The 27,007-nt window shown below is 33.3% G+C and overlaps 1 protein-coding gene across 5 annotated transcripts in view; it reads right to left on the reverse strand.

Annotated features, from left to right (window-relative positions):
- Positions 1–1,070: 1,070 nt before the first annotated feature.
- The window catches only part of Pkg21D (Protein kinase, cGMP-dependent at 21D), a 149,242-nt gene continuing 123,305 nt past the window's right edge, over positions 1,071–27,007 (reverse strand). For 3 of the 5 annotated variants that reach the window (XM_072543078.1, XM_072543087.1, XM_072543096.1), the window contains exons 4-12: positions 26,600–26,808; positions 26,044–26,324; positions 25,583–25,752; positions 18,118–18,220; positions 16,238–16,477; positions 11,910–12,126; positions 11,453–11,848; positions 8,590–8,778; positions 1,071–2,065 (exon numbers count right to left, since the gene is read on the reverse strand). In XM_072543078.1, the coding sequence (XP_072399179.1) occupies positions 1,903–2,065; positions 8,590–8,778; positions 11,453–11,848; positions 11,910–12,126; positions 16,238–16,477; positions 18,118–18,220; positions 25,583–25,752; positions 26,044–26,324; positions 26,600–26,808 (1,968 nt within the window). In that variant the 3' untranslated portion in view covers positions 1,071–1,902. The remainder of the gene's footprint in view (positions 2,066–8,589; positions 8,779–11,452; positions 11,849–11,909; positions 12,127–16,237; positions 16,478–18,117; positions 18,221–25,582; positions 25,753–26,043; positions 26,325–26,599; positions 26,809–27,007) is intronic. The other 2 variants (XM_072543070.1, XM_072543102.1) reach the window with 1 other exon arrangement.

Raw genomic sequence — 27,007 nt, forward strand, 5'->3', positions numbered from 1 at the left:
AACAAAGTTACTTGTGCTTAGTAAACAAGACCTCGACGCTATACAACTAATTTTCAATAATGAACCGATAACAAAAGTTAACCATTTTAAATATCTAAGACGTTGGATAAACAAGACACTAAATCCGAATGAAGAAATTAAAACTCGTATAGAAATTGCAAGAGAAGCGTTTATGAAACTTAGATCTATTCTGAGCAATTCTCAGCTGAACATACAGCTGAGAATTAAGTTCCTAAAATGTTATGTGTATCCTGTATTACTGTGTGGATGTGAAACCTGGACTATGAAGGTTAACATGAACAAATTAGAAGCCTTCGAGATGTGGTTATATCGTAGAATACTCAGAATATCATGGGTTCAACACATTTCGACCAGAATCTTGAACAGAGTCTTGAACAGAGTAGGTCAAGGTGAAGGCGACTTAATAAAAATGATAAAAATGAAAAAACTCGAATATCTGGGTCATATAATGAGAGGAAGCTGATACAGGATAACGCATTCGATACTCAACGGAAAGATCGACGGAAAACGGAAAAAGAGGAATTGGTAGGAAGAAATACTCATAGCTCTCAAACCTTCGTCAATGGACTAGCTTATCAGCAGATGAATTATTACATGCCGCGCAAGATCGAGAACGATATCGGCAAATCGTCATGGAAGCTACCCACGCCTAAAACTTGGGCACGGTACTCAAAGAGGAAGAAGAAGATTGTGAGTATTGACTTATTTCCCATATACTAGTATTATGAACTCACATAGGCAACCTTTTTATAATTTTCTACACATTTCTTTTTCAGTTACACACAACGGTTTCAGTTTACTACTATTTTTCACTTCTACTGTCAGGCGTTGTTCTTCCCCTCTTTCTGAATTGTCAACAATTATTTTTATGTTCTCATAAGCGTCAATGAACTTGACAGTCTTCACGAATTTAGAGAAAACAATAAACGTTTGAACAAATATTAATTTTTTTTAATTCTCGGGGGGGCTATGGCTCCCATGACCACTTCTCTGGATACGCCCTTGAACTATCAAAAGGGAGATTAAATAAACAAAATTATATTTCATAAAATTTTATAAATAATTTTATAAAAATAATGCCACTATTCTAGATTTACACTATTCAAATTCGGGAAGTTCTTTTATCAGGAAACTGTTTGCAGAAAACCATCTTAAAATATCTCTCGTAACAAATAAATTATATTATATACTATGTTTTTTTTCTACAAAATGATTCCCGATTCACATAAAAAAAATTGTTATATTTTGATCAGATAATCAGCTTTTACAGATTTTTTTTTAAATTAATGAATATAAAAATATAGATTTTATTATTCAACACAAAGCAAATCTGATCATCTTCGTTATTTGGTATGTACGTTCACAGACAGTTGATAGCAAGGAGTTCGTAACTTAGTAATAAAATATAAAATATATTAGTAAATACTTATTTCTTAAATTTGACAATTACGTATTATGAATTAAATATACATAAATTCTAGCTTAAAGTATCACAACACTTTATTCCAATTTGCAGCCAATTTCTTTGGTGTAGTTCACAAAGCACGAGTACATGAAAAAGTTAAACTCTCGAGCTAAGGAAGTAACACTAACAGAGTTAGAAAGAATTTCGTCTTGTTACCATATCATTTGGAATAGTTTTAACTTGAGTTAACTCTATATCAATATAAATGCTTTACAAACCGTTTAGTAGCTTAGGCATAATAACAACGTAATTTCAAACTTAAGAATTGAGTTCCCTTTAAAATATAAAACTTTGTACTGTATCGTTTCTCTTCGTCTTCTTCTTATCATCTTTGTATTGGAGAAGGTCTCATTAACAACCATCTTAAAGACTTTGGTTCCATTTGACTTACTTTTAAGTAAAACTTAACCTATTTCTTAAAAATTAATATCCCAGTTCGATGATTCATCAGGAGGAATGTCGCCATCTTTAGGAAAGTCGTCGAAGTTTGAACTATCGCAAGGACTTCTCACATTTTGTTGAATAGGAGCTGGTAAAGTTTGGGCGACCAAACCGTCCCAGTCAAAACCTTGAAACCATCTAAAAAATAATAAAATAATCATATTACAATGTTGATTAGTGAATGTTGATTCAGATAAGTGATTAAAACTTATGGGCACATTATGTGACTTTAAATAAATATTTAAAACTATTGAACGTGGATGCATTATGTTTCTGTGATTTGATCCCTACCTTTTAACACATCTCATTTATAGTTTGACTTAATTATTTTGATTAAATGCAATTAATTATTGATCCTGTGAGAATTACTGTTTCGAATATATTTTATTTTCAACATTCTCTTTACAAATAATATTTTTTTCCTCTTTGTTGCTTTACTTCTATTTATTTATCTAACATGAGATGGATTTTGACAATTGGTTCTCACAAGACACCCGACTCTGACTATTGCTTCACGTGCCACACTCTAGATTGTGGCTTTGGTCTGAACTGTTTTCTTCTGTTAGTTAAACTAAGTGAGGTAGACAGATAGGGTGAAATCATCAAACAACCGTCGGTATAAATGTCCCTCTTTAGATCTACAGCTTTTTTGAGGAGATGGAAGAGTGGACTGAATAAAGGGCACTTTGTTACGTGGAGTGGAGAAATGGACTCTAAAGGCGGAAGAACCAATAAGGTCAATGACATCAAGATGCAGAAAGAAAGAAGAAACTACTGAATTAAGGATATTTTATGGATATCTTAAGAAAATCACTTATCAAGGCAAGTAAAAACAACTCGACTCTCTGTGCTTCTTATTCAAATACTAGGATTAAATAAAGTAAGATAGTCCGATACAGGAAAATATACATTGATGAACATGTTATCTACTCTTCTGGAGGAGAACACATCTCTTTAAAACCATATATGAGAGTAGCTTCATAACAAATGAATTAAATCAGGATTCATAGCTATACCAAAGAAAGCTAGCTCCCGCAAACGCGACGAACTTGGAATCATTAATGAGTCCCTTACTTAAAATATTCTTAAAGATCATACAGAATCGTAGTCATAAATAATGTGAAATAGACATCACTTCAGATTTAGAAAGACCTTCGGAACAAGGAAGGCGCTCTTTGCGACTCAAACACTAGTTCAGAAATGAACCAATCACAAGAAAAAAATCTCTACTTCCAAACATACTACAACAACCGTCCATATACAAAGAGGTGTCCAACAAGGCTGTGTCATGTCTCCATTGCTCTTTAACTTGTAATTTGAATGCTTATCTAAACAAGCACTACACGACCTCGAAATTGATAAAAAACTAAAGGTAGGTATATTAACAATATCAGAGATGCAGATAATACTGTGCTGAATATGAACTAGAATAGCAAAAAGAATAAAAAAATTGCAAAATTTACTAGTACTTCAATCGTCAAAGACGAAAATGTCACTGACCCTCTAAAAATCATACGAACAAAATGAATTTTGCCAGAGTATTATTTTGGGACGACAAGCAAGATGCAAAAAAGTTTACCACTTTTACCTCGGGCTTCCCACGCTGTAGAAAAAAATGTTTTAAATAAGAAATATAGTTGAGGTAATTTTAAACAAAAATGTTTATTAGCACTTTTTGTGTAGAATGAACCGAATGGTCAATAAAATTTGTTTCAGCTCGATGGTAAAAATTCGATATATTGTATCGACAAAACTCAAGATGCGTTTTAAAGGTAAACCGTTCAGATTTTGTACGCAATTTTTGTATTTTGCCGCAAATGAACTTAGATTTTATAAAGGTGTTAAATAAATAAACATGGCGCGATTTTTCCATTTTTTATATTCTCATGAGATCAACTCAATCTATCACTTTCATTGACTCGCCACTATGAATTTTCAGTTACTAGAGCCTATCCTATGAAACCTATAGTATGAAATTTTAGTTTTGAGTTTTGGCAACAAATGTAAGGTATTTGAAATATGCTTTAAAAACGCTAAATTTAAACTTTTACATAACAAACGATCTAAAACGTTTAAAACTTTTTTTTATTTACAATAATACGTTTTTCAAAAGAACCAAACTTTTGTTACAAACTACACCCAAAACTGTCTTCTTGGGGGCATTTTCCGTGACGTGTGATTTTTTATAATATTAATAAGCGTAGTAAGCGTAATAAGCGTAATAATTAAACGTAGAATTAATATTAAATTCTACGTTTTTTATTCATATTTCAAATGTCACATATTTGTTGTCACAAATTAAAATTGAAATTTCATGTCATAAGTTTTAAAGATTATTCTCTAAAAATTAAAATTTTACTACGACTGGTCAATGAAACTGATCAATTCTATTGATCTTATGAGAATCGTAAAAAATGGAAAAATCGCGCTACATTTATTTATTTAACGCCTTTATAAAAACTATGTTTATTCGCTCCATAATACAAAAACTGCTTACGAAAGCTGCTCTATTCACCTTTAAAACGCATCTTGATTTTTGTCGATAGGACACTTGAATCGGTGTAAACAAAAACATTCTGAGTCGTATTTTTTTTTATTTTTGACATTTACTCTCCATGTATGTTAAATAGAAAACTGAAATATATCATTGTAGACTAAAAGATTCTATGTCAGTGACTCAGATGTTTTGTAGGCAACACTATTAACATATGTGTTTTTACTGTATTAATGTGTTCTGTGAATTTTTAACAAAATTAAATAACCACATGTTTATTTTACGTACGAGGTAATTGTGGGTGAAACCAGAGAAAAGGTATGTATAGAAGCATTTAAGTCGCTTGATGGAATTAAAATAAGTCGTATTAGAAGGCTTCGTTTATTATTATTAATGGGTAAAACCCCGCAGGATCTTCGTGGAAAAAATTGGGCACTAATGCAATCAGGGCTCATACCAGGCTATTAATAAGACAACATATTGAAAGTTATCCATTAAAAGAAAGTAAATAGGCAGGAAAGATAAAATATTTGGACGCAAGACTGAATATTTAAATTTTATACAATATGTTTAAAGATAAATATCCCGAATCAAAATGCAACTATACTCGGTTCGTTATTCCCAGTCCGAACTATCTAGTGAATTTAGTAATTGGAACAGTAATAATATGGAGCAGATTGTTTGTAGGTCTTTTATTGATGGCTTCATGGAACAAAACCTATAAACTTTCTTAAGTTAACAATCAATCAATTGAATTTCTCACAATACTTTGTTATCCATCCGGTAAAGAACCACTTAAAAAAATGAGGCTCCAAGATATTGGTAAGTTGTTACCTTATATACCTGATAGTGTCAGACAGTTTTATGACGAATTAATGGAGTGGCCAACAACTGATAGTCCCACTACTGGGGAAGATGAACATAACATCCAGTAGGAGGAAACATGGGATTTTGAAGCATTCAAAAATGACTGAATGTTTGTATTTAAAACTTTTACTTAAAAATTGTATTTTTTAGGTTAAATATACATTTTTTTACAAAATGAAGGTTTTTTTGTGTCATCATAGGAATGTAAACAAAAAAGTTCTAAGTCGACAACATTTGAACATTCATATCATATATGTACACCTATTATTTTGTACTAAGAAATATGAAACATTACATCTAAAAGTGTCAAAAACATTCTCAAATTTTTTGGTAATAATTTAGATGACTAATACAGATCTATACAGTTTTTTTCAGTTTTCCGAAAAAATGGTTTTCATGACTTAGAACGTTTTTGTTGACACCGATTCACTTGGATCAAAAGGTATCGAATTTTTACCGTTGAGCCGATAAAATTTTTATTGAACATTGATTTTGCGCGCGTAACTGAGAACCAAAATCGACGATCGCTTCAAACGTTGTTTCTGAGAGAACAGTTCATTCTACACAAAAAGTGCTAATAAACATTTTATTTAAAATTGTCTCAGCTACATTTTTTATTTTAAACATTTTTTCCACGGCGTACAAATTCTTAACAAATCAATTTTTTTGTGTTTCCACCCTCCTACGAGGGGGTTTTTAGGAGTCTCAAAATTAATATTCTCAGCAAAATTCAGCTTGTTTGTATGATTTTTAGGGGTCGTATTGGCATAAATAACACCCAGTTAGAACAAGTTCACAGATTTAGATACTTAAGAGTAGTGCTAAATGATAAGTGAAATCCAGATATAGAACTGAAAATACGAATAGAAAAGGCCACGAACATGTACCATAAATGGAAGCAAATTATTTATAGCCGAAAACTAAGCCTAGACATTCGAATTAGAGTTATAATGCTACGTTTGTATGTAGTGGAAGCCTGGACACTAGAATATCATAGACACAACACGTAAGGAATCAGTATTGTATACCATAGAGATGTAGAACTTATAAAAACGATTAAGAAAAGAAAAGTTCCTACCTAGGCTATATCATGGGAAATGACAAATCTGTTTCGAATAATAATTGAAGGGAAGATATAAAACTAAAGTGGAGTAGGCAGAAGTACAAAGTTATGCCTTTGCAATATCCCACATAATAATTTCATGTTCTTAGTAGATTCATAGAACATTACTTTTCAGAAAAAGTAGATATTAAGAATATTCGTAATTACCATTGAGAATGTGCAGAGCAAATTCTAAGTGTAGGTTACATTACAGTACATAAACCTTCTATCTATACACTCAGAATGTACTATCGTACAGTACATGCTACAATATATGGTAAGAATATACTGTTTAGAATATCCCAAGGAAGTGCTATAAACCTTCTATTTATATACTTAGGATGTACTACCTCACATCTTTTTAGTATATGGCTTTTAAAAGCATGGCCTTCTTAATTCCGGTTTAAAGACATAATATAATATGTTTCATCATCATCATTATCATCATCTTTGGCTCGACAATCCTCTGTGGATCTTGGCCTGCTATAAGATTAGTAGCCATTCTGTTCGGTTTCTGGCAACGTGTTGTCAATCTTCTAATCTCTAGTATATCTAAGTCGGTCTTCTTTTTTCTATAGGTTTTTCTGTAGTTAACTTTTTAGCAATCATGCTGTCAGGCATTCGTATTATGTATCCGGCCCATCTAAGTCGCTGTGTTTTAATGAACATTACAATATCTGGTTTATTAAAGAGTATAATTTGAAATTACATCTTTTCCGCCACTGCCCTTGATTGTTTAGGTATAGCTTCTAATATTTTGCGGAATATCTTACGCTCGAATGTTCCCAGAAGTATTTCATCCTTCTGCGTAAGAGTCCTTGTTTCAGCTGAGGATCGACCTCAGCAGTGTTTTGTATATAATAATTTTAGTTTTTCCTTGGATATTTCTTGATTGGAATTGTTTTTGGAGTTCATAGTATGCCCTATTTGTAAAGTTTATTAGTCTTTTAATTTATTCGCTTGTTTTATTAATAGTAGTCACTAGCGAGGCAGGGTATGTGAAGCTCTCAACACCTTCAAAGATATGACTTCCAAATGCTGTTTCCCGTTCCTTATTTACTATAGGATCCTTAGTAACCAACATGTACTTGGTTTTGTCTTCGTTGATGACTAGATCGACCTATTTTGCCGCCGTTTCCAATTCTATCGCTCTAGTGTACCGCTCTATTGTAAACAGTACCGCGAAGTCTCTAATTCGGGTATCTCGGACTGCTTTTTTCAAGGCAATGTTAAATAGGAGGCAAGCCAGGGCATCCTGTTGTCTAAGTCCATCCTTTATCTCAAAGGATCGAGAATTTTCTCTCTGTATCCTAACGCTGGTTTTAAGTTAGACATTGTCATTCTCGTTAATCGGATAAGTTTTTTTGGTATACCAAACTCACGCATTAATTGGTATAGTACTGTTCTCTTGACATATTATATGTTTAAAACCTTCATATCAAAATAAAAATTCTGAATATATAATACTTAACTAAAGTTACCAAACTACCAAACTAGAATTACCAAAACGATTTACAAAGTGATTACTTTCAATCAACTAAATATTTCTTCTTTTCTATTGGATTTCATTCTGTAATCTGCTAGTACATTTGTTGACAATGGCTCAAAATTTTAGGGCCACTATCCACTATCGTGAGTCTAAGAGTGTATGTATCTTATACCATATTGTGTTCAGTAATAAATTCCAATAACTTTGCTAGAATAACTGTAGACAAACATTAACAAAAATTCTGTTTTAAAAATTACAACTAAAAAATAACTTATCCATAAGGATGATATAGATAATTCACAATAAGTCACGAACAAAATAATGAGGTTTGAGGTTATATCAGTGGCCGATCTCTGGGCCGATCACGTCGACGTTTTCTATTTTTCGCTTATAAAATCTAGCGGCCAACAGCGCTAAATTTAAATTCATTTCAATAATGAAAACTAAGATTTTGGATTTTTTATTTGATACAATTAGTTTTTTAAAGGTTTGTAAAGTATGACTATGTTTTCGCTCCTGCTTTAATCTGTTTTGTAGATTTGCTTTCTATAAAATTACTTTAAATAGTACCAAGACCTTATATATGTCATGTACCATATCTGAAGTTATAAGCAAAAAAATCTTAAAAATTGGTGTAACAATGTTGTGAAACTATTTAAAATATAATGAAAAGGTATATGTTAAAAAACTTTAAAAAGAAATATACTCACTTATGTTTTTTAATATCTACAATTCCTCCACGTTGACATCCCAACCTCTCCGACGGAATGTCTTTACACAATTTTTTTATTAACCCTTGGGCGGTTCTTCCTACATTGTGCCTTGCAAAGTCAATCATGTCTATTCCTTTTAATATTAAATTATAGGTATTCATAGGGTCGGAAGCTCTAAATGGTGGACTATAAAAGTCAAAAATATAAATTATCATTGGATTATAAATATTGTAAAAATGGGAGGAAATTAACACATTGGCTGCTATAAGGATCACCGGCGATCCTAACTAACAGATTACAATTGTGCCATTAGGATCACCGGTGTTACGGTGCGTATTTAACTTTCAGAATTATTATAAGTAACAGTCAGTATTTGTAAAATCACAAAGACTAAACTGGCTTGGTCACCTAGAAAGAATGCCAGATAATCGAGCTGTAAAAGTAGTCCAGAGATGGAAGCCCCGAGGAAACAGAACAAGAGGAAGGCCCCGTAAAAGATGGATAGACGACGTAGAGAGGGATCTTAAAACCATGAACATCAGGCAGTGGCGAAGGAAAGTATCCGACAGGGCAGAATGGAAGAACATTGTTAAGCAGGCCAAGACTCACAAAGGGTTGTAGCGCCATTAGAAGAAAGAAGAACAGTCAGTATTGAGGACGCTCCAATAGTTTTACTGTGGCACACTAGGAATCCATAGCTTGCTTATTTTCTTTTATTAGGCGCGATAATGGAGTTAATAGCTTGTAACGACAGGTGAGAATAAGGCGTTATAGAAACGATTAGTGGCATTCACTATCAAGTTTTTTCTACGGAATTAGCAGTTTTCTTCATATATGAAGTAAGTATATGTAGTTTATTCGTTTTAAAATCTTGTTGCTGGGTTATTTGTAAGGATAAACAAAATATTACAGTATTTATTTTACATAACTTCAAATGTTTTGCTTACAAAAATGGTGCTAGTAAAGTTACTTTTTTTAATTGGAATTTGTCTTTTAGATCATAAATAATTTACCAAGTACAAGTAAAACGCAGCGTATGCCAAATAAAAATAAAAAGTTGACAGAGGCAGAGTTACTCCAATTGTTAGAGGAGGCGAATTCTGATGAATTTTTGTTATCCGGTTCAGAATACAACCTGAGTGACGAAGAAGAATCTGATAATTAAGATCAATGTAACAGTGATTCAAGATTATTGGATGAAAATGCACAACAATCGGTAGAATCTAACGACCAGCAAAATAATAACGATGACTTAAAATAGAACCGAACTAACTCCTTTTCATGTATACAGGAAACTGATTGGTGATGAAATTTTACAACTTATTGTAGAGGAGACTAACAGAAATGCTGCGCAAGTAAATGCACAACGTTATAGCAGATCATTTAGAACTCATGCATAGAAAATTAAAAATAAAGAAGAAATTTAAACATTTTTGGGTTGTGTATATGAGAATTGTCAAGCTTCCCAAAATTACTGATTATAGGAGTAATGCACCATTGTATAATTTTACTTTTATTTCTTCTGTAATGACCAGAAACAGACTTCAGCTTCTTAATTATTAAAATGACACAATTACGTGTTGCCCAACAATGTAATCCTGGCTCAATAGTAGTTGTTGATGAAAGTGTGATTCCCTTTTGAGGAAGACTACTTTTAAAACAATATATACCTTCAAAGCGTCACCGCTATCGCTTGAAACTGTTTAAATTATGTAATCCTGTTATACTCTAAAAATGATTATGCATACTGGTAAAATGGATAATGAAAGGCAGGATTTACCGGAAAAAATTATACTAGATTTAGCAAAAGACCATCTACAAAAAGGAAGAGTTGTAATAACCAATAATTACTACACGTCTGTCTTTAGCAAAACAATTATTAGATGCTAATAGTCACTTATTAGGGATACTACGTAAAAACAGAAAATATATTCCAAAAAATTTAAAAAAAGGAGAGATAATTGGAAAGAATATCGTGATGGCATTGTACTAGGCAAATGGCACGATACACGTGATGTTCTCTTCTTATCGACCAGACATGGAATAGACATGAAAGATAGAGGTAAACATAAGAAAGATGGTGTAGCTGTAATTAAACCTGAAGCAATTACAGACTACAACAAAGGAAAAGATGGTGTTGACGTCTCAAATCAACTCGCAAGTTATTTCTTACCTGTGAGAAATACTGTTCGCTGGTACCATAAAGCTGCAATAAAAGTTTTATGTAATACGGCTGTCATCAATAGTTTAATAATATATAATTCTTTTAACACACCAAAACAGCCAATTATCTCATTTCGGGAAATGCTAATCTTTAGTTTAGTCAATTACAGTCCGATGACTGAACATATTACTACTGTAAAGCATATGCTTGTTACAGTTGACGCCAAAACTACAAACAATAGGAAAAAGAAAAAATGTTGTAGCCAATGTTACACTGAAACAGTTGCAACAAAAGGAAGTAAACAAGCTTAAAAGAAACCCAAACTTGTTACTACATTTTGTAATGTTTGCGAAAAATTTTACTGTGTAACATGTTTCACTAAAAAACATTAAGTTGTTCACGATCACCGGTGATACTAGTGGCAGATACGTGTGTAATATGTTACTGCAGTGTAATTAGGATTACCCGCGATCTTGGTATTTTTTTCAAAAAAAATTGTAAGAATGTAAACTTACTTTGTAATTTAACCACTTTTATGAATAAATATTGTTTTGTAAGCATTTTTCACTTTGGCACCTGGGGAACTTACCTAACACTCTATGGTAGCAGCCAATGTGTTAAATATTCAGAAAATAGAAAGGATACAGACTGAACACGTTGACCCATACAAACTGATTTTAATATAAAAATACTTACTTTCCAGTTAGGAGTTCATGCATAAGGATACCAAGAGCCCAGAAATCTACAGCTTTATCGTGCCCTTTGTTAAGAATAACTTCTGGAGCCACGTACTCAGGAGTGCCACAGAAGGTCCAAGTTTTGCTACTATAACCTAATCTTTTAGAAAAGCCAAAATCGACTAGTTTCACATAACCTTTTGAATCCAATAGCAAGTTTTCAGGTTTTAAATCTCTATAGATGATTCCTCTAGCGTGAAGATACTCAAAGGCTTCTATGACACAAGCTGTTATAAATCTAGTCGTGTGGTCGTCGAAACAACCTCGATCTCTAAGGATCGTCCATACTTCTCCTCCCAAACATGCTTCCAATAGCATGTAGACGTATTTTTGGTCTCTAAAACTTCGATATAACCTAAAAATAAAACAAAAATTCAGTATTACTAGTGATTTTGTCCTACAATAATATAACATACCGACAGATAAAGGGGCTTCTACAACTCATCATTATACTTCTTTCACTCTGAACGTGTTCTTGTTGTTGCGTATCTACTATATGTTGTTTTTTCAAACACTTTAAGGCAAAGGTGAGGGAGGGTTTTGCTACATATTGGACAAGCTCCACTCTACCAAATCCTCCAATTCCCAATGTAGCTATGACTTCTAAATCATTCAGTTTAATGTATTCATATTCTAAAAATATAATTTAATAAAATATTAATAAAAAATGGATTTTACCATGATTAAAATAAAATACTGAGACCATTTTTCTTAAAAATCTATTTTTCGACCTTCTCACTGGTGCAAAATAAAATAAATTTTATATTATATTATGAAACAATGCGTTAAATATGATAGTTTTCTAATTTTAGTGTTGTAGACAATAAACAGAAAACTGAAAAGAAAATTACATAAAAAATATGACGATATATCTACCAAATAAAGAATTAATATTAGTGATTAATATTGTCTGAAAGAAAGAACTTACATGCAAAATGAATTTTAAAAATTTTACGATAAGAAGTAAAATACGGATATTGAGGAAAAGCAAACCAGTTAGACAAAACGAATGGTTTGACGACGAGTGCCAAAAAACAACAGATAACCAAAATAGACCATACTTAAAGACAAATCAAGATATATGCACAAGAAGAGCAAAGAAGAAATACCGGACCCTAAGAAAAGAAGAAAAAAGATTACATAGAAGAAAAAAGGTAATTTGAAGAAAAGCAGTTAAAAAATATAGAATGGCTAAGAAATAAAAACGAAACTCGAAAGTTCTACAGAAATATAAACAAAATAAGTAGGTAAAGAGTTTAAGCCAAGAATAGAGAGCTGTAGGATAGAGAAGGAAATATTCTAAGTGATACGGCCTCAATATTGAACCGATGGGTTGAATTTTTCGAAGCAAAATTGAACGGCCATTATATCAGGGAAGCAGATAACACCGTAGCAGATCAAAATGATTGGAATCTATTCACTCCAAACGAAAGACGACCTACCACTGAAGAGGTTGCAAGAATGGTGGCGACACCTTGCTACAAGCACTGCATAAACTTTTACTTCTTGTCTGGCAAAATAAAAGAAATCCCTGTGAATGGTCTTAAGGCGTGATATTCTTCTTCTTCTTGATGTGCCTATCCGTTACGAATGTTGGCGATCATCATGGCAATCTTTATCTTATCTGCAGCAGCACAGATGTTGTATTGAACCAGATTCTAAGGTTCTTTAACCAAGATGTTCTTCTTCTTCCTGGACCCCGTTTTCCAAATATTTTTCCTTGCAGGATGGCTTGAAGGGGAGCATATCTGGATTTATTTCGCATAATATGTCCGAAGAACTGTTTCGAGATTTGATGGTGGTCAGTACTTCTCGATTCTTATTCATTCTTCTGAGGACCTCCTCATTTGTGACTCGGTCAGTCCACGGGATCTTAAGCATTCTCCGGTATCTCAAATGCTTCCAGTTTTCTGCACATATCTTTGTTCAAGGTCCACGATTCAACACCATAAACAAGGACAGAGAAGACGTAGCATCGCATCATTCTTACTTTTGTATCAAGAGAGAGGTTGTGACTCTTGAAGAAGGCCCCCATCCGATTGAAGGTGGATCTAGCTTTTCCGATGCGTGCTCTAATCTCCTGGTTGTTGGTCCATTCTTCATTTATTAAGGTGCCGAGGTAGTTGTAGTGCGTCACTCTTTCTACAGGGGATTGGTTGACGTAGAGTTGACCTTCTTTTCTTGCTAATTATCATAAGCTTTGTCTTCTTAACGTTTATATTGAGTCCATATTGGTGACTGTAATACGTGATTTTGTTCATAAGAACTTATAGGTCTTCTAAGTTATCCGCAAATACCATGGTGTCATCTGCATATCTGATGTTGTTTAGCCGGTAACCATTTAGCCGGTGATAATGGCATAAATATGCTGATGATATAGTGATCATTGGAAGAACACCAAATGAAGCAGTTAAAGCTTTCACGCGTATTAAAAACGCCGCAGAAAATATCGGATTTCTGATTTACACTACACCTAGAAAACTAAATATATTCTAACTATACCAAGAATGCAACAAAATAACTTAGAGCTGCAGCACGAAACTATAGAAACGGTGGAAGAGTTCTGCTACTTAGGGTAACTGGTCGACCGCAAAACCAACACATCCAAAGAACTAAGGAATATACGTGGCTAACCACTGTCATTTTGGTCTAGGCCTTCAACAAAGAGCGATAAATATGTCAAGAGCAACAAAGTGCAAACTTTATAAAACAATAATGCGTCCAGTGCTCACTTATGGGTCGGAAACATGGGCATTGACTAAGAGTTATTACGAATCTTTAAAAGAAAATATTGAGGACCATATCTGGCAAAGTTAACGAACAGGGTCTGTAGAGAAAAAGATATATTTTGAACTTTATTGACTTTTCGGTGACGCAGATATCGTGACAACCATCAAAATAAACCGAATAAGATGGGTAAGCCACGTTATGCGGATGGATGAAAGTGATCTTTCTAAGATAACCATGTCAAATAGGCCGGTCGGAAGAAGAAGAAGGGTGCGACTTAAACTCAGGTATCTGGACGATGTACAGGACGATTTAGGTGAGATTGGAGTAAGGGGATGGAGAAAACAGACAGGGAAGGATGGAAGAATGTTTTGAAGCAGGCCAGGGCTCACCAAGGACTGTAACGCCAACTGATGGTAAATCTACGAAAACCAATTTAGATTCAGAAATAAAGAAACACCCAGAGGAAGTATAGTAACACAATTAAAAGTTGTCCAAAATAAAAGAAAGTGAGCATGAGCAAGGATGGCACTTTTTGGCACAGAAAAGATGACTGATACTGCCCGAAAGAAAGCATTCACATGCAAAATGCATTTTAAAAATTTTACGATAAGAAGAAAAATACTATAATGAAGGATATATCCAACGCAACAAACAAATCAAAAAACAGCATTTTGTCCTATACTTTAATAAAATCTATGTAATAGTCTTCTTATATATCAAGATAAGTATGTATTAAAACGATAATAATCAATGAATCACTTGGTGTGTAGAGAAGCACCTATAGATCAGATAGCCAACTTTAAAGAGATGGTAAATAAAATTGACCACCAAGAAGCCAAAGCAGATCATTTTCAGTTTTAGATAAGATAAAAGTACATAAAAAAGAATTTATTAAGTACCTCAGGTAACATAACCTTGCTGCTAAGAAAATATTGAGGTAACAAAGATAAAATTTACCATAATTAAAAGAACTCTTTAATCTTATATTAAACCAAACAATATACTAAATAAAAAGAATAAATAGGAGATTTTAAGACGCATGTACGATATGTCTGGTCTAGATATATCTAGTCTAATGTGTGCAGTCTCGATTGATGGTTTCACAGCAGTCACCTACTCCAAAAAGGTGGAAATCGTCGAGACAATCATTGATGGTGTTCATTTAAGCTAACCAGAGCGTGAACCAAAAAATATAAAGACGATTCAACTATTAAACCCTTTGTGTTAGATGAGGTCAAGATTCTTTTTGTACCAACAGATTAGTAGATTTCCACAAAAATTCTGTGAAGGAAACAAAAACAGATATACAGAATAAGTCATCAACTTGTTCCTGTCCTTAAAGACAAGATAAGAAAATAGTCGTAAAAGCAAATTTTACGAAGGAACTTAACGAGAAAAATAGTAAATGCCTCCTCAGAGAAAGAGAACCATATCAGTCGGTGAAGTTGCAGAACCGCAGAAAAAGCCTCCAAGCAATGGTTTGTTGTGATATACATAATTAAATTAAAAATGACCAAATACTTTTTACTTGCTGTTATTAACCTGATTATCTCAATATTGTATAAATATATTAAAATCATTAAATAATAACCATCGAGCAAAAAGACAAAAGAGGGAATGTAAAGGTAGTGGGGGCAAAAATATTGTTAGACAGGAAGTGCCATCTTGAGAGGCCAAATTAAACAAGGAAAGAGAGTCTTTCCTTGTTTAAGAAATCAAATTTAGTTGGGTTATGTTATAATTTGTCCCAACTGTCACATGAAATCTTATTTATATTGAAGTTTTTTAACAATTCTTTCACATTTTAGACTGTTATCGTTAATATTTAATTAAAATTTTCTCGTCTAAGACACATTCTGAACACTATTTTATAGCTACTGTTAATAAGTGTCGGAAAATTTAAATTTGGCGCATTCGCATTTCCGGATATGTCCGCCATCAGAGGCCACTTTTTTGGCCGCCTTTTCATAACGATTAGATTCCCTCTTTTGTCTTTTTGCTCGATGATAATAACCTTGTTGTTCTAAAGAAGATGATGTTTTGTTCAGTCTTTCAACATCCCCATAGTCTTTTTCTCTTATTTCACTTATATCTCCTATTAGCTGCTTGAACGATTCTCTATCTAAAGTTAGACATTCGACACCGGGATGCATGGCAATCACTGAGGCTGTGCGACAATCTTCTTTCAACAAAGCCTGTTCTCCAAAGTAGTCTCCTCTTTGCAGTATTCGGATTTCGTCTTCTTCAAGCTGCCCTAGAACAAAATAAAAAACGTTTTTATTATAACCACACAAAATAGGCATAATGTTTGCAAATATTTGAGTCATTGCATTTCCAATCTTCTCAATATCAAATAAAAGAAAGAGGACAAAAGCTAAGAGATCTACCCATCTCTACATTTTATCTTACAATGATAGGAAAAGAACAGTTTAAGTTTACGTGAGAAAGGAGGACAACGGATGTCTTCTTTGCTTTGAGACAGTTGATAGAGAAATTCGGCGAGAAGAAAAGAGAGCTACGATTGGTATTTATAGATCTTGAGAATGCATACGACAGGGTTCCTAGATAAGAGCTATGGAGATGTATGAGAAAGAAATGGTTTTCTGAGAAGTACATAAGGTTCCTTAAGGATATGTGTGAGAGAGCGTACATCAAAGTAAACACTTGTGTCGGATTGACCGAAAGTTTTCCAGTGACGGTTGGTTTGCATCAAGGCTCTTCACTGAGTTCCTACCTGTTTAATCTTATTATGGATGTACTGATAGAGAAGGTAAGGGAGAGGGCTCCTTAGTCAATGCGTCAGGAGAGCAAATAAATGTTGGAGGGTTGGAGAAGGACTAATAAAGAGGGGAAACACTTAAGGTTAGCAGGCCGAAAACAGAGTATATGTAGTTGGGAGACACAGGAATGGTTAATGATATAGAATTATTTGGAGAATAACTATGAAGAAATTGAGAAATTTCCCACAGGATACAGGCTGGTTGGTTTAACTGAAAGCGAATGAGCAGAGTACTATGTGATCAAAAAAAAGCGCTGAAAGGAAAGATATACAAGAGTATGGTGAGACCTGCGTTGGTCTACGGAAATGTGGCCTGTAAAGAAGATTCAAGAAAAGAATGAAAGTAGCTGAAATTAAAATATAACGGTGAATATGGGTAAGGCTAGAAGCAGGATGCAACAGCAACAGATTCTTTGAACAGTCGTTCAAAAACGACTTGATTAAGGAAAGAGCCGGGATGACTATAGTTTCAAAAAAGATTTAAGAACAAAGACTGCAATGGTTTGGTCAAGTCAGACGTAGAAATGAAAAACTATGTGGGACGAAGAATAGAGCTGTTACAAGTTGATGGAAACAGATAGAGGAAAACTGGGGAAAAGATGGAAGGACTGTGTGACCAATGAGAGATAGCTTTAGGTAAAAAAGATACGGTGGACAAAAATGAGTGGCGAAGAAGAGTAAGGAACAGCGACCCCTGAAAAGGTAAAGGTTGAGGAAGAAGAAAAGGAAGAAGAAAAGAAGAAAAAGAAGAAGAAGAAGAAGAAGTAATGTTTTGTCTTCATAGAACGTCGACAAACCGTGTCATGCTGTTCATTTTATTTACTGCTGTTTATTTTATCTACTGGTGTTCAGAATAGTGATCTAAGTGAAAATTATTTCGGATAGCAGTAATATAAGTTGACAACTATCTAGCTATTCTATCCATACACTGTTAGTGAAGTATGTTTGCGAGCTTTGGCTTCATTTTTTGAAAACTCAAGTATTGATCCAAATCTCGCAAATCCCAAAAATGCCATTATATAAACCCTGACATAAGATTAGATAATTTTTCTATATATTATATAGAAAAATCCTGAGATTGCACGGAACTTTCATAGAAACTTAATTTATTTTACCTGGTAGCCTTTGAGTAACTTTGACAGATCCGCTGCTGATGATGAAAAATATGTCGCCACTTGCTCCTTGCCGAATTATATACGCTCCAGCTGGATAAAATTCCTGAAAAATAACGAATTGTTTAAATAAAAGATACAATATTATTTTGTAAATTAATAACATTATAATGTTAATTAATAATGTAATTTTATGTTTCTCTGTTTTCATTTAACAGTTTAGTTCATTTTCTATATCTTCAGATAATTTTAAAATGCACTGGAAAATACTTTGTGTAGACTCCAAGCGTCACTCTGAAATGAATCGGTCTTTTCAAAAACAACATGAATCAATTTTTGGCAATATTGACATTTCTTCATAAATCCGTTTTTTATACGTTAACGCACCATTCTAAGCAGAAACGACACCAGTCTCGACTTGCTGTAATAAACTACAGCTTAATATAAATCCCCATTCCATTCGAAAACCACATGAGTCATCGACTGATATTGTTTCGGCGCGGAATTGGCATTTGTAAACAAAACAATCAAGATGGCTGCAATAAACAGCACGAACAATGATCTGAATTTAGAAAAAAGTAAAAAAGAGGTAAAAAAAGATAATTATAAGTCATAAATTATTCAGAAAGCGAGCTGCAAGAAAACCAGGAGGAGACTGTCGGTAAGTTTTAAGGTTAAGATGGTTTTAAAAAGTAAAATTATTATATATTGTATTTTTGTAGTTGTCGCTTAAAGTGCTTTGAAAAAGTTAATGCGGATGTAAGGGCTGAAATACTTGCCAAATTCAGAAACAAGCTTATCAAGAATGTACAAGATTCATACTTACAAGGGCTTATGGGAAGGTGTGAAGTAAAAAAAGAGACGTCATCGAAATGAAAATCCAAAAAGTAGAAGATATAACATTAGTTACGGCGTGACAGGCTCAAGTAGCAAAATTATTGGTTGCAAAAAAGCTTTCATGGGAATCCACACTATGAGTCATGAAAGAATTCAAAGAATTTTTAAGCTTCTTGTACAAAGAATACAAATAAAAAAAAAGTTTTGATCGTGTTTTCCACCCAACAAAATATAGAGAACTGATAGTAAATTCTACACGGCACAAAAAGTTTCTTGTTAAAATGGTGGAAACATCGAATATTTTTGAATTTAAAAAGTGGTGGCCTACACATTACAATAAAACGTGTTTAACTACCGATTCAATGGACAGAAAAGAAAAGGATAAAAAAATCACTTTCCAGATTTCAAACTACTACCATTTTTTTATTCTTAAAACCAACCGGGGACTGTAACAGTATCGGAATATATTCATGGTTTTATCACTAACAACTTTAAACTTAAAATAAGTGATAGAGTTCCATTTTTTTATCATTTAATCTTTAATCAAAATATCATTTTTTGAAGAGATTATGCAGTGGTCTACTACTGATGCAATTAATTATGATTAACGCTCATACTTTGTTTGACAAACAATAAAATTCCCAAAAAAAAAAATATTTTTTTTTATTTCTGTTCTAAAACAACGTGTCACTTTTTTTTAAAACCATAATACGACTTAAGAAAAAACAATTTAAAAAAAATATGTACATATGTAATATGACAGAGCTTTAAAATAGTTTTTTGTGATTTACTCAAAACTATAATTTATTTCTGACTCGTGTTGTTTCTGAAATGACCGATTTAAACGTTTTTTTTTATTGTTGTGTACGGTTTATGAAATAGATATTTTAGGGCTAAGTGTGGAACTTTTTGTCATTAAGAAATTATAGTATAAGCTTTGTCAGTCAAATAGATATTATCTATAAATGTATAACATTTTCATTTAGTATATTCAATGGAAGCAGCATTTATCCTACGTTTAGAAAATGTAAAAATAAAAACAAAATATATCAGTAGGGGAAATATTAACCAGAAACCCTGAATACCAATAAACTAATAAGTGGCTAGTGCTACTGTAAAGTGTCGAATTGTCGATAAGTAAGTAATAGTCTAATTAGATATTCTTGATGTAAATGTCTCACGTCATATGAAATAAACATATTTCATAAATAGACATTTTCGATCAGTGGCGGAGCTGAATGTATATTAAATCTATATTAATTATTATTCTTTTGGTATAAAAAATCTTAAAAGTTAAAAAATTGACAAGTTTGCCAGAATCCAAATAAATAATACGAAGAGTGTAAAAAAATCATACATAAAACCGCTAAATAAACTCTAGATACACAGAAAAACAGAGGAATCAAAGACTAGCAAAAACAGAACGGTTTCACGAGGAATGTCAAAATATAAAAAAGAAAAACAATGCATATAGGCAAAAGCAACAAAGGTATAGACAGCGGTTAAAAGAAGATTATAAATGGGTAAGGTGGAAGGTGCCGAAACATGGACAATAAAATCAGAGGATAGGAAAAGGATTGACGCATTCGAAATGTGGTGCTGGAGACGAATGCTACGCGTCTCGTGGACGGAGCACAGATCCAATCAGTCGATTCTCGAAGAGCTAAACATTCAGACCAGACTCTCCTCTCAGTGTCTTGCAAATGTTTTAAAGTTTTTTGGCCACATTGCGAGAAGAGACAATGACAACTTAGAAAGACTAATTGTGTGCGGAAACGTAGAAGGACGTAGAGGCAGAGGACGCTCACCTATCCGATGGTCAGATCAAGTACAGAAAGCCACTGGAGAGACGTTTTCCGAGTCCATGAGGGCAGCCCAAAATCGCAAGAGATGGAGAGAATTGACAGCCCGCATTGTAGTAAATCACGATCCTCAGCAATGAGGAAACGACAAGAGAGAGAAGGTGGAAGGAGAAATTAATAGAAGAAAAAAGAAAGAGCTAGAAAGAGCAATGTAGAGAAGTCCTCATCCTTGATGCTGCGCCTTTTAGTGGCTTATAGAACACAGTATGTCCAAAACTCTTCTGACAAACGAAGACTGGAGATTCCTCAGATAATTTTAAGACAATTTGACCCAATTCGTGTAGTCTGAAAATGCTTTCTAAGGGAGCTAGAGCTCTTCGAAGATGGCGCCTTGTAATTAGTTTTTCATATATACCTTCAGAACGCTTGTATATAGAAAAACAAAAACTGATACGATTATTTATCCCCTAAAGTTGAATCGATTTCATAAATTGCTAGTTTCTATTACCGATAATAGGCTTCCGTTTTCGGCAGGTCAACGTTTATTTTAACGCATAATGTTTTTGTCTTTTAGGCCATACCTTTTAAGCATTCGTGATACTAGATTATTAAATTTTCAGGTATTCTTGTACTAAAAGGCACTTGTACTCTAAGTCAATAGTTAGAAAAATCGATTTGAAAATTGAAAATGAAAGTTAAATTACTTACAATTCCTGCAAAATGTTTTACGTGATTTATTAGATGATGTGCCTTTAAATATTCGGCAAAACTTTTGGTCTCTACATGACGGCTGTCCGGCCTACTTTAGCAGGAATGTACGAGACTTTCTTGATAATAACTACGAAGACCACTGGATTAGAAGAGGTGGTCCAGTTGCTTGGCCAGCAAGGTCGCCGAATTTTAATCATTACGATCATTGTGTTTGATGATACATAAAAACGTTTGTTCCGTTCCGATACAAAATAGTGGACAACTCTGGCTAAGGATACAAGATGCTTGCAAGGAATTTAGAAATAACTTAGGAATTTTTGCAAGAATTTGGCGTTCTCTAGGAAAAAGAACAAATTTATGCATAAAGACTAATGTTCATTATATCGAGCATCTTCTGTCACTATCTACTTTTGATACTGGTTCTTTTTGTTAGTTTCGTTCCATCGTAATAAATACTTTGTTTTAAAACACTTTAAATAAAATTTTGTTTCAGTTTGATTTTTTGCTTCTTTTCCCAAACTTTTTTTTACGAATTGTGTGATGCATTTATTGAAACAAAAGATAATTTATAACAATAATGAAGGTACCTGGTAATTTGATTTTCATTACGAAAACACGAAAAATTTTCAAATCGATTTTTCTAGAAAATGGTGTATCCTACCGTCTTAAACTAAGAGTACCTTTTAGAACTAGAATTCCTAAAAATTTATTACTCTAGTATAAAAAATGCTTAGAGTTATGTTATGTTGAGTGCTAAGTTAAACACAAAAAAGTTGTGCATTAAAATACACAAATAATACACAAAATACACAAAAAATACATAAACCATACTTGGATCACCATACGTGAGATTTCTCTGTGACTAGTGCGCTCCCCAATCCTTAGGTGTAACATCATCGTGGCATGAATAGTATATGAGAAAATGTGTGGCCTAAACGATGCCCCAGAGAGCTGGTTAATTCTAAGGGATTATACCCTTGCCACAGCAAAAGAAACTGGCAGAGAAAATTACTCAAAAGTGGGAGTATAGAAATAAAAATATAAACGGAATGAGAAGAAATGTGACCCCGCGGTCTCTTGGGGCCTTTATAAATATTTAATTGGTGGATACCATTACGTATGGTGAAGAGTTAAAAAAAATTAAAACAACAAAGAAACAGTAAAAGAAAAACTAAACTAAAAATCTAACTCAAAATAGACCGTCGAAGAAATGTGGAAAGAAAATGAGTATTTTCTTTATTTTCCTAACTTTATTATCCTAACTTTGAAACATCCTGTGGAATAATTTCGTTTGCGAATTTTCGTAAAACCTTATTTTTCGGTTGCAACCATGTCTTCCAAGCATTGTGTTTTTTGTTTAATGACAAAATATGCCTTCGTTTATTTTTTACAGCCAAATGAATTTGCCACCCACGGAGTGGGTTTTTTAGTGGGATTTGTTTTTTAAATATGTCTATTTTGGAGTTATTTTGTAATACGACGAGGTGGCTTTGGTGACTGTTATCATTATGTCATACTGACACTTACATTTTGTTTACCTATGATTAAGATGATCGTTTTATACGAGTCAACAGAGCAGCGGCGCAAACAAGTAATCAGCTTCAAGAGTTTCGAGGCATACTGTTTTTACAGTTCGTCGAAGATTACATGAATTTGGTTTGCAAAGTTGCAGACCAGCAACTGAACCCAAATTACTTCCACGGCACAGAGTGGCTAGAGTACAATTTTTTAGGGATCATTTACATTGGAATTTAGGTCAATGGAATAATGTTATTTTTACGGATGAGTCGAGATACTGTCTTCACTCATCAGATGGGAGAGAACGAGTATGGCGTCGAACTCGAGAGAGATTTGCGGAGTGCGGAGTGCGCTGAGTTGGTATTTATTGAGGGTTCGTTGTCTACACACCGGTATATTGAGGAAATTTTAGCGAATCACGTAGTACTCTTTTCTCGGCGAAGATTTTGTATTAATGCAAGACAATGCGCGACCCCACTCTGTAATGTGTGCCACGCAATATTTAGATAATGTTGGTATTAATAATATGAACTGGCCAGCGTATTCGCCAGATCCCAATAGAGAACGTTTGGGACATGCTTGGTAGAAATATTAGAGGTCACGGAGTCGCACCAGACTCAATTAACGAACTTCGCTTGGCTCTAGCAGAGGAATGGCAAAACATCCAGCAAGATGGTATTCGCAACCTCATAGACAGCATGAGTCGACGTGTATAGGCAGTTATAGAGCCTAGGGGAGGCTATTTTTTAGTAGTTTTTCTTTGTTATTTGCGTACTTAGGTTAACTTACATTTAAGTTGTTTTTTAAGTTTTGTTATTGTTATCATTGTTCATTAAAACCAAGATCATGTCGTTGCTTTTAATCATTATTTAAATACAGTGCTTCTGGGATGTTGATATGACGTTCCTTCAATATCAGTTACCAAAGCCCCCATCGTCGTATTACAAATTAATACAAAAGATAATGGTAATAATAGGAAAAGTAAATTGTGAGTGGCAAAGTCATTTTCTCTCGTAAAAATGAACAAATCTAAATTTTCACATGGAACAAAAATCATAATACTTAGAAAACATGGTTGCAACCGAAAAACAAAGTTTTACGAAAATCCGCTAACGGAATTATTCTACAGGATGTTTCAAAGTTAGGATAAAAATCCACCTTTCGATTAACCCCGTATAGTAAAGTCAAATACAAAATTTTATTAAACATCCTACTATACTAAACTAAAATTTGTAAATTTTTACACAGTTGCTTAAAAAATCATCAAAATAGAGCTAAAAAAAACTGAAATACTTTGAATTTGACCAAAATTTTCTCCGTTGAATTTTTTTGCATCTGAGTGTTAGATCATAGCAGAGTAACCCACAGCTACCTAATCTCCAAATCAAATCTTCTGACTTATGCAACTGCGATATTACTGTAACACATATCTTAATAGAGTGTCCTAAGTATACTTACTTGTTTTTTGCTCATTCTTAGTACTTTTTCAGCCACTTTTGTGGCGTTTTTGCAGGCTTTCCGTGTCTTATATGTAGTGTCCATGTCACATTTTGTCACCTACTATATTCCAATATATATCTGCATTGGGGCTAAGTTTAACATAAGATGTCCTTTATTACTGAAGTAATTACTGAACCTTTGTTTAGCCCCTTGTAACAGGGAATCTTGTAACATATTTATTTAATCTTCAGATGAGATTCTCAACAATTTTCCAAGGTTAGTCAAATAAAATTCCACACCCTATTTTTGGAGTGTAATCTTCTGGACTATATAATGGCACAAGATGAAGTCTATGAGTGACGATTTTCATTGCTACAACGATAATCTTTTCTGAAACATATTTTGTTCATGAATATATGGAATAGAAAGGGGATAATGCGTCTCTCTGATGTATTCTACTCACAGCCGGTACTCGATGAATAAATTCCTTGTTTATTATCACTTATCTGGGACATTTCTTCCTATTCTGAAATTTTTTTGGTCTTGTTCTACGACGAACATTACAAATTTGAGATTTTCATGAACAACAACTCTTAGTGTGTCCCTTATGTCTTCCGTTTCATCTGCTTTGTATAGTTATCCCTGGATATTTAATTTGTCTCAATTATTCCTTTAGTTTCTTTCTGTTGTGATCTGGTTATTACAATAGTAAGTAATAGCTGTACAATATGTAAGGTAAGTTTAATTTCTATCTTTGCATTTTGTTTTTCGAAATTTTGTTTTTTGAGATATATATTTATACTTTATATGTATTTATTATGATTTGACTTAAATATAAGTATTATAGGTTGAGATTAACTCACATTAATTCACAGAAACTAAATCAGATTGTACGTGACGTGTAAATTTGAAACTGACCGTGACAAGCACACAATGTGTTATTATATACTTTATGGGAAATTTACCATTAAATACGAACTAATAGAATATAGAAACGTAGGTTGTACCATTTACATAGTTTACAAAAATATCAAATACCTCTATAAACATAATTTGAGAGTAATTTGCGTATTGCAACGGACTCGCATCAATAACTCTGAAGTATACTATATTAAGTTGATTTCGGTAGTGATAAAATTTAAAATATTATATTTACTCACCACTTCTAATGCGTCTGCTATTTTAGCCAACACGTCATTGTTGAGATTCTGCAGAAGCGGAACAGACTTTAAAAAGTTGAGATTATCTTGTAGTCTCTGCAAACCAGTCCTCATCATGATCTGTTGAAAGACTTTCCGGTCTAATATCCATACTTTCACATCGGTAACGGCTGAAAATATCACAGATAGTTTTTTACTAGCGAGACAATACATAAACCAAAATCTACGTTTAACTACCATTTTAACAGATGTGTGTATGAGAAAAGACTGTTACGCGAATTAGATTAAGGATGTTATTTACCAGGTGTTGCGTCATTTAAAATATCAACTTTCCGCGAATTATTTCCGAATTGTATTTTTCCGTAAAAATTGTTATCTTTGGTAAAACATTATCTGTGGTAAAACTCAAGAAGTGGTAATTACACTGAGAAGCATAAAAGTAAATCCCCAAACATTTTTACCTCGTATTGATGCCGTCCTTGTACAGTTATATAAAATAGCGAGCTCTCCAAATGCCTTTCCTGGTCCCATGAGGCCCAGAACGTTACCATCTTTAATGATTTCAAAGTCACCTTCACCAGAAACAAATAAATGCACTCCTGTTTCGCCTTCTTTTACGACCAATGAGCCTGCTGAGAATTCTTTCGCATACATTGCATCCACCATCTCCCGTACCTGTGATGTGTCCAAATGCTTTAAGAAACTGTTGTCCATAATGGCTCCCTTGATCAGCTGTTTGGATCTAAAATATAGTATAATAATATAGAAAGAAAATAGTAGTAAAACAATATAGTGGCTAAACCCGAAAGTATTACTTAACAAATTACAATGAGAATATAGAAAATTAGCACCATATTATGAGCAATTTGGATATATCTTTGTGTAGTATGTTATTTGTTCTGCAGCTTGTGTTTCTATTTAATATGATCTAATAAAATAATAATTATTTAAAGTTTTTTTTCGCCTTTGGTAAAAAATTAAGTTATACAAATCTGATAAAGTGTATTAAATAATTACCTGAAATCTTTGTCAAATTTTGTAATGGATATATTGACGGCTTCTCCAGTTGCTTCACTAGATTCAGCTGAGACACCTTGTTTTTTGGAATGGTTGCTATTATTAAGAGTAAGTAAGTTTTGGGGAACGCCGTTGGCCATAGAATGCTGCTTTTGGATATTGGCAAGCAATTCACCATCTCTACTGCAGTTGGTTTGCTGTAGGACACTCTAAAAATACACATACATTTGAGTAATACACAAATATATATTAATCAATGCTTATTAATGAATAAATTACATGAACAATTCTCTTAAACGTTTAATAAACTTATTTTGTAAGGAAAATGGTGGCTTATTCCCAATAAAAATAGTAAAATGATGTGCCACACTGGAGTTAAGGATGGGTTCCTGTGTATTTATATCGTGT

The sequence above is a fragment of the Diabrotica undecimpunctata genome, chromosome 1 (assembly GCF_040954645.1).
Source record: "Diabrotica undecimpunctata isolate CICGRU chromosome 1, icDiaUnde3, whole genome shotgun sequence".
Lineage (NCBI taxonomy): Eukaryota > Metazoa > Arthropoda > Insecta > Coleoptera > Chrysomelidae > Diabrotica > Diabrotica undecimpunctata.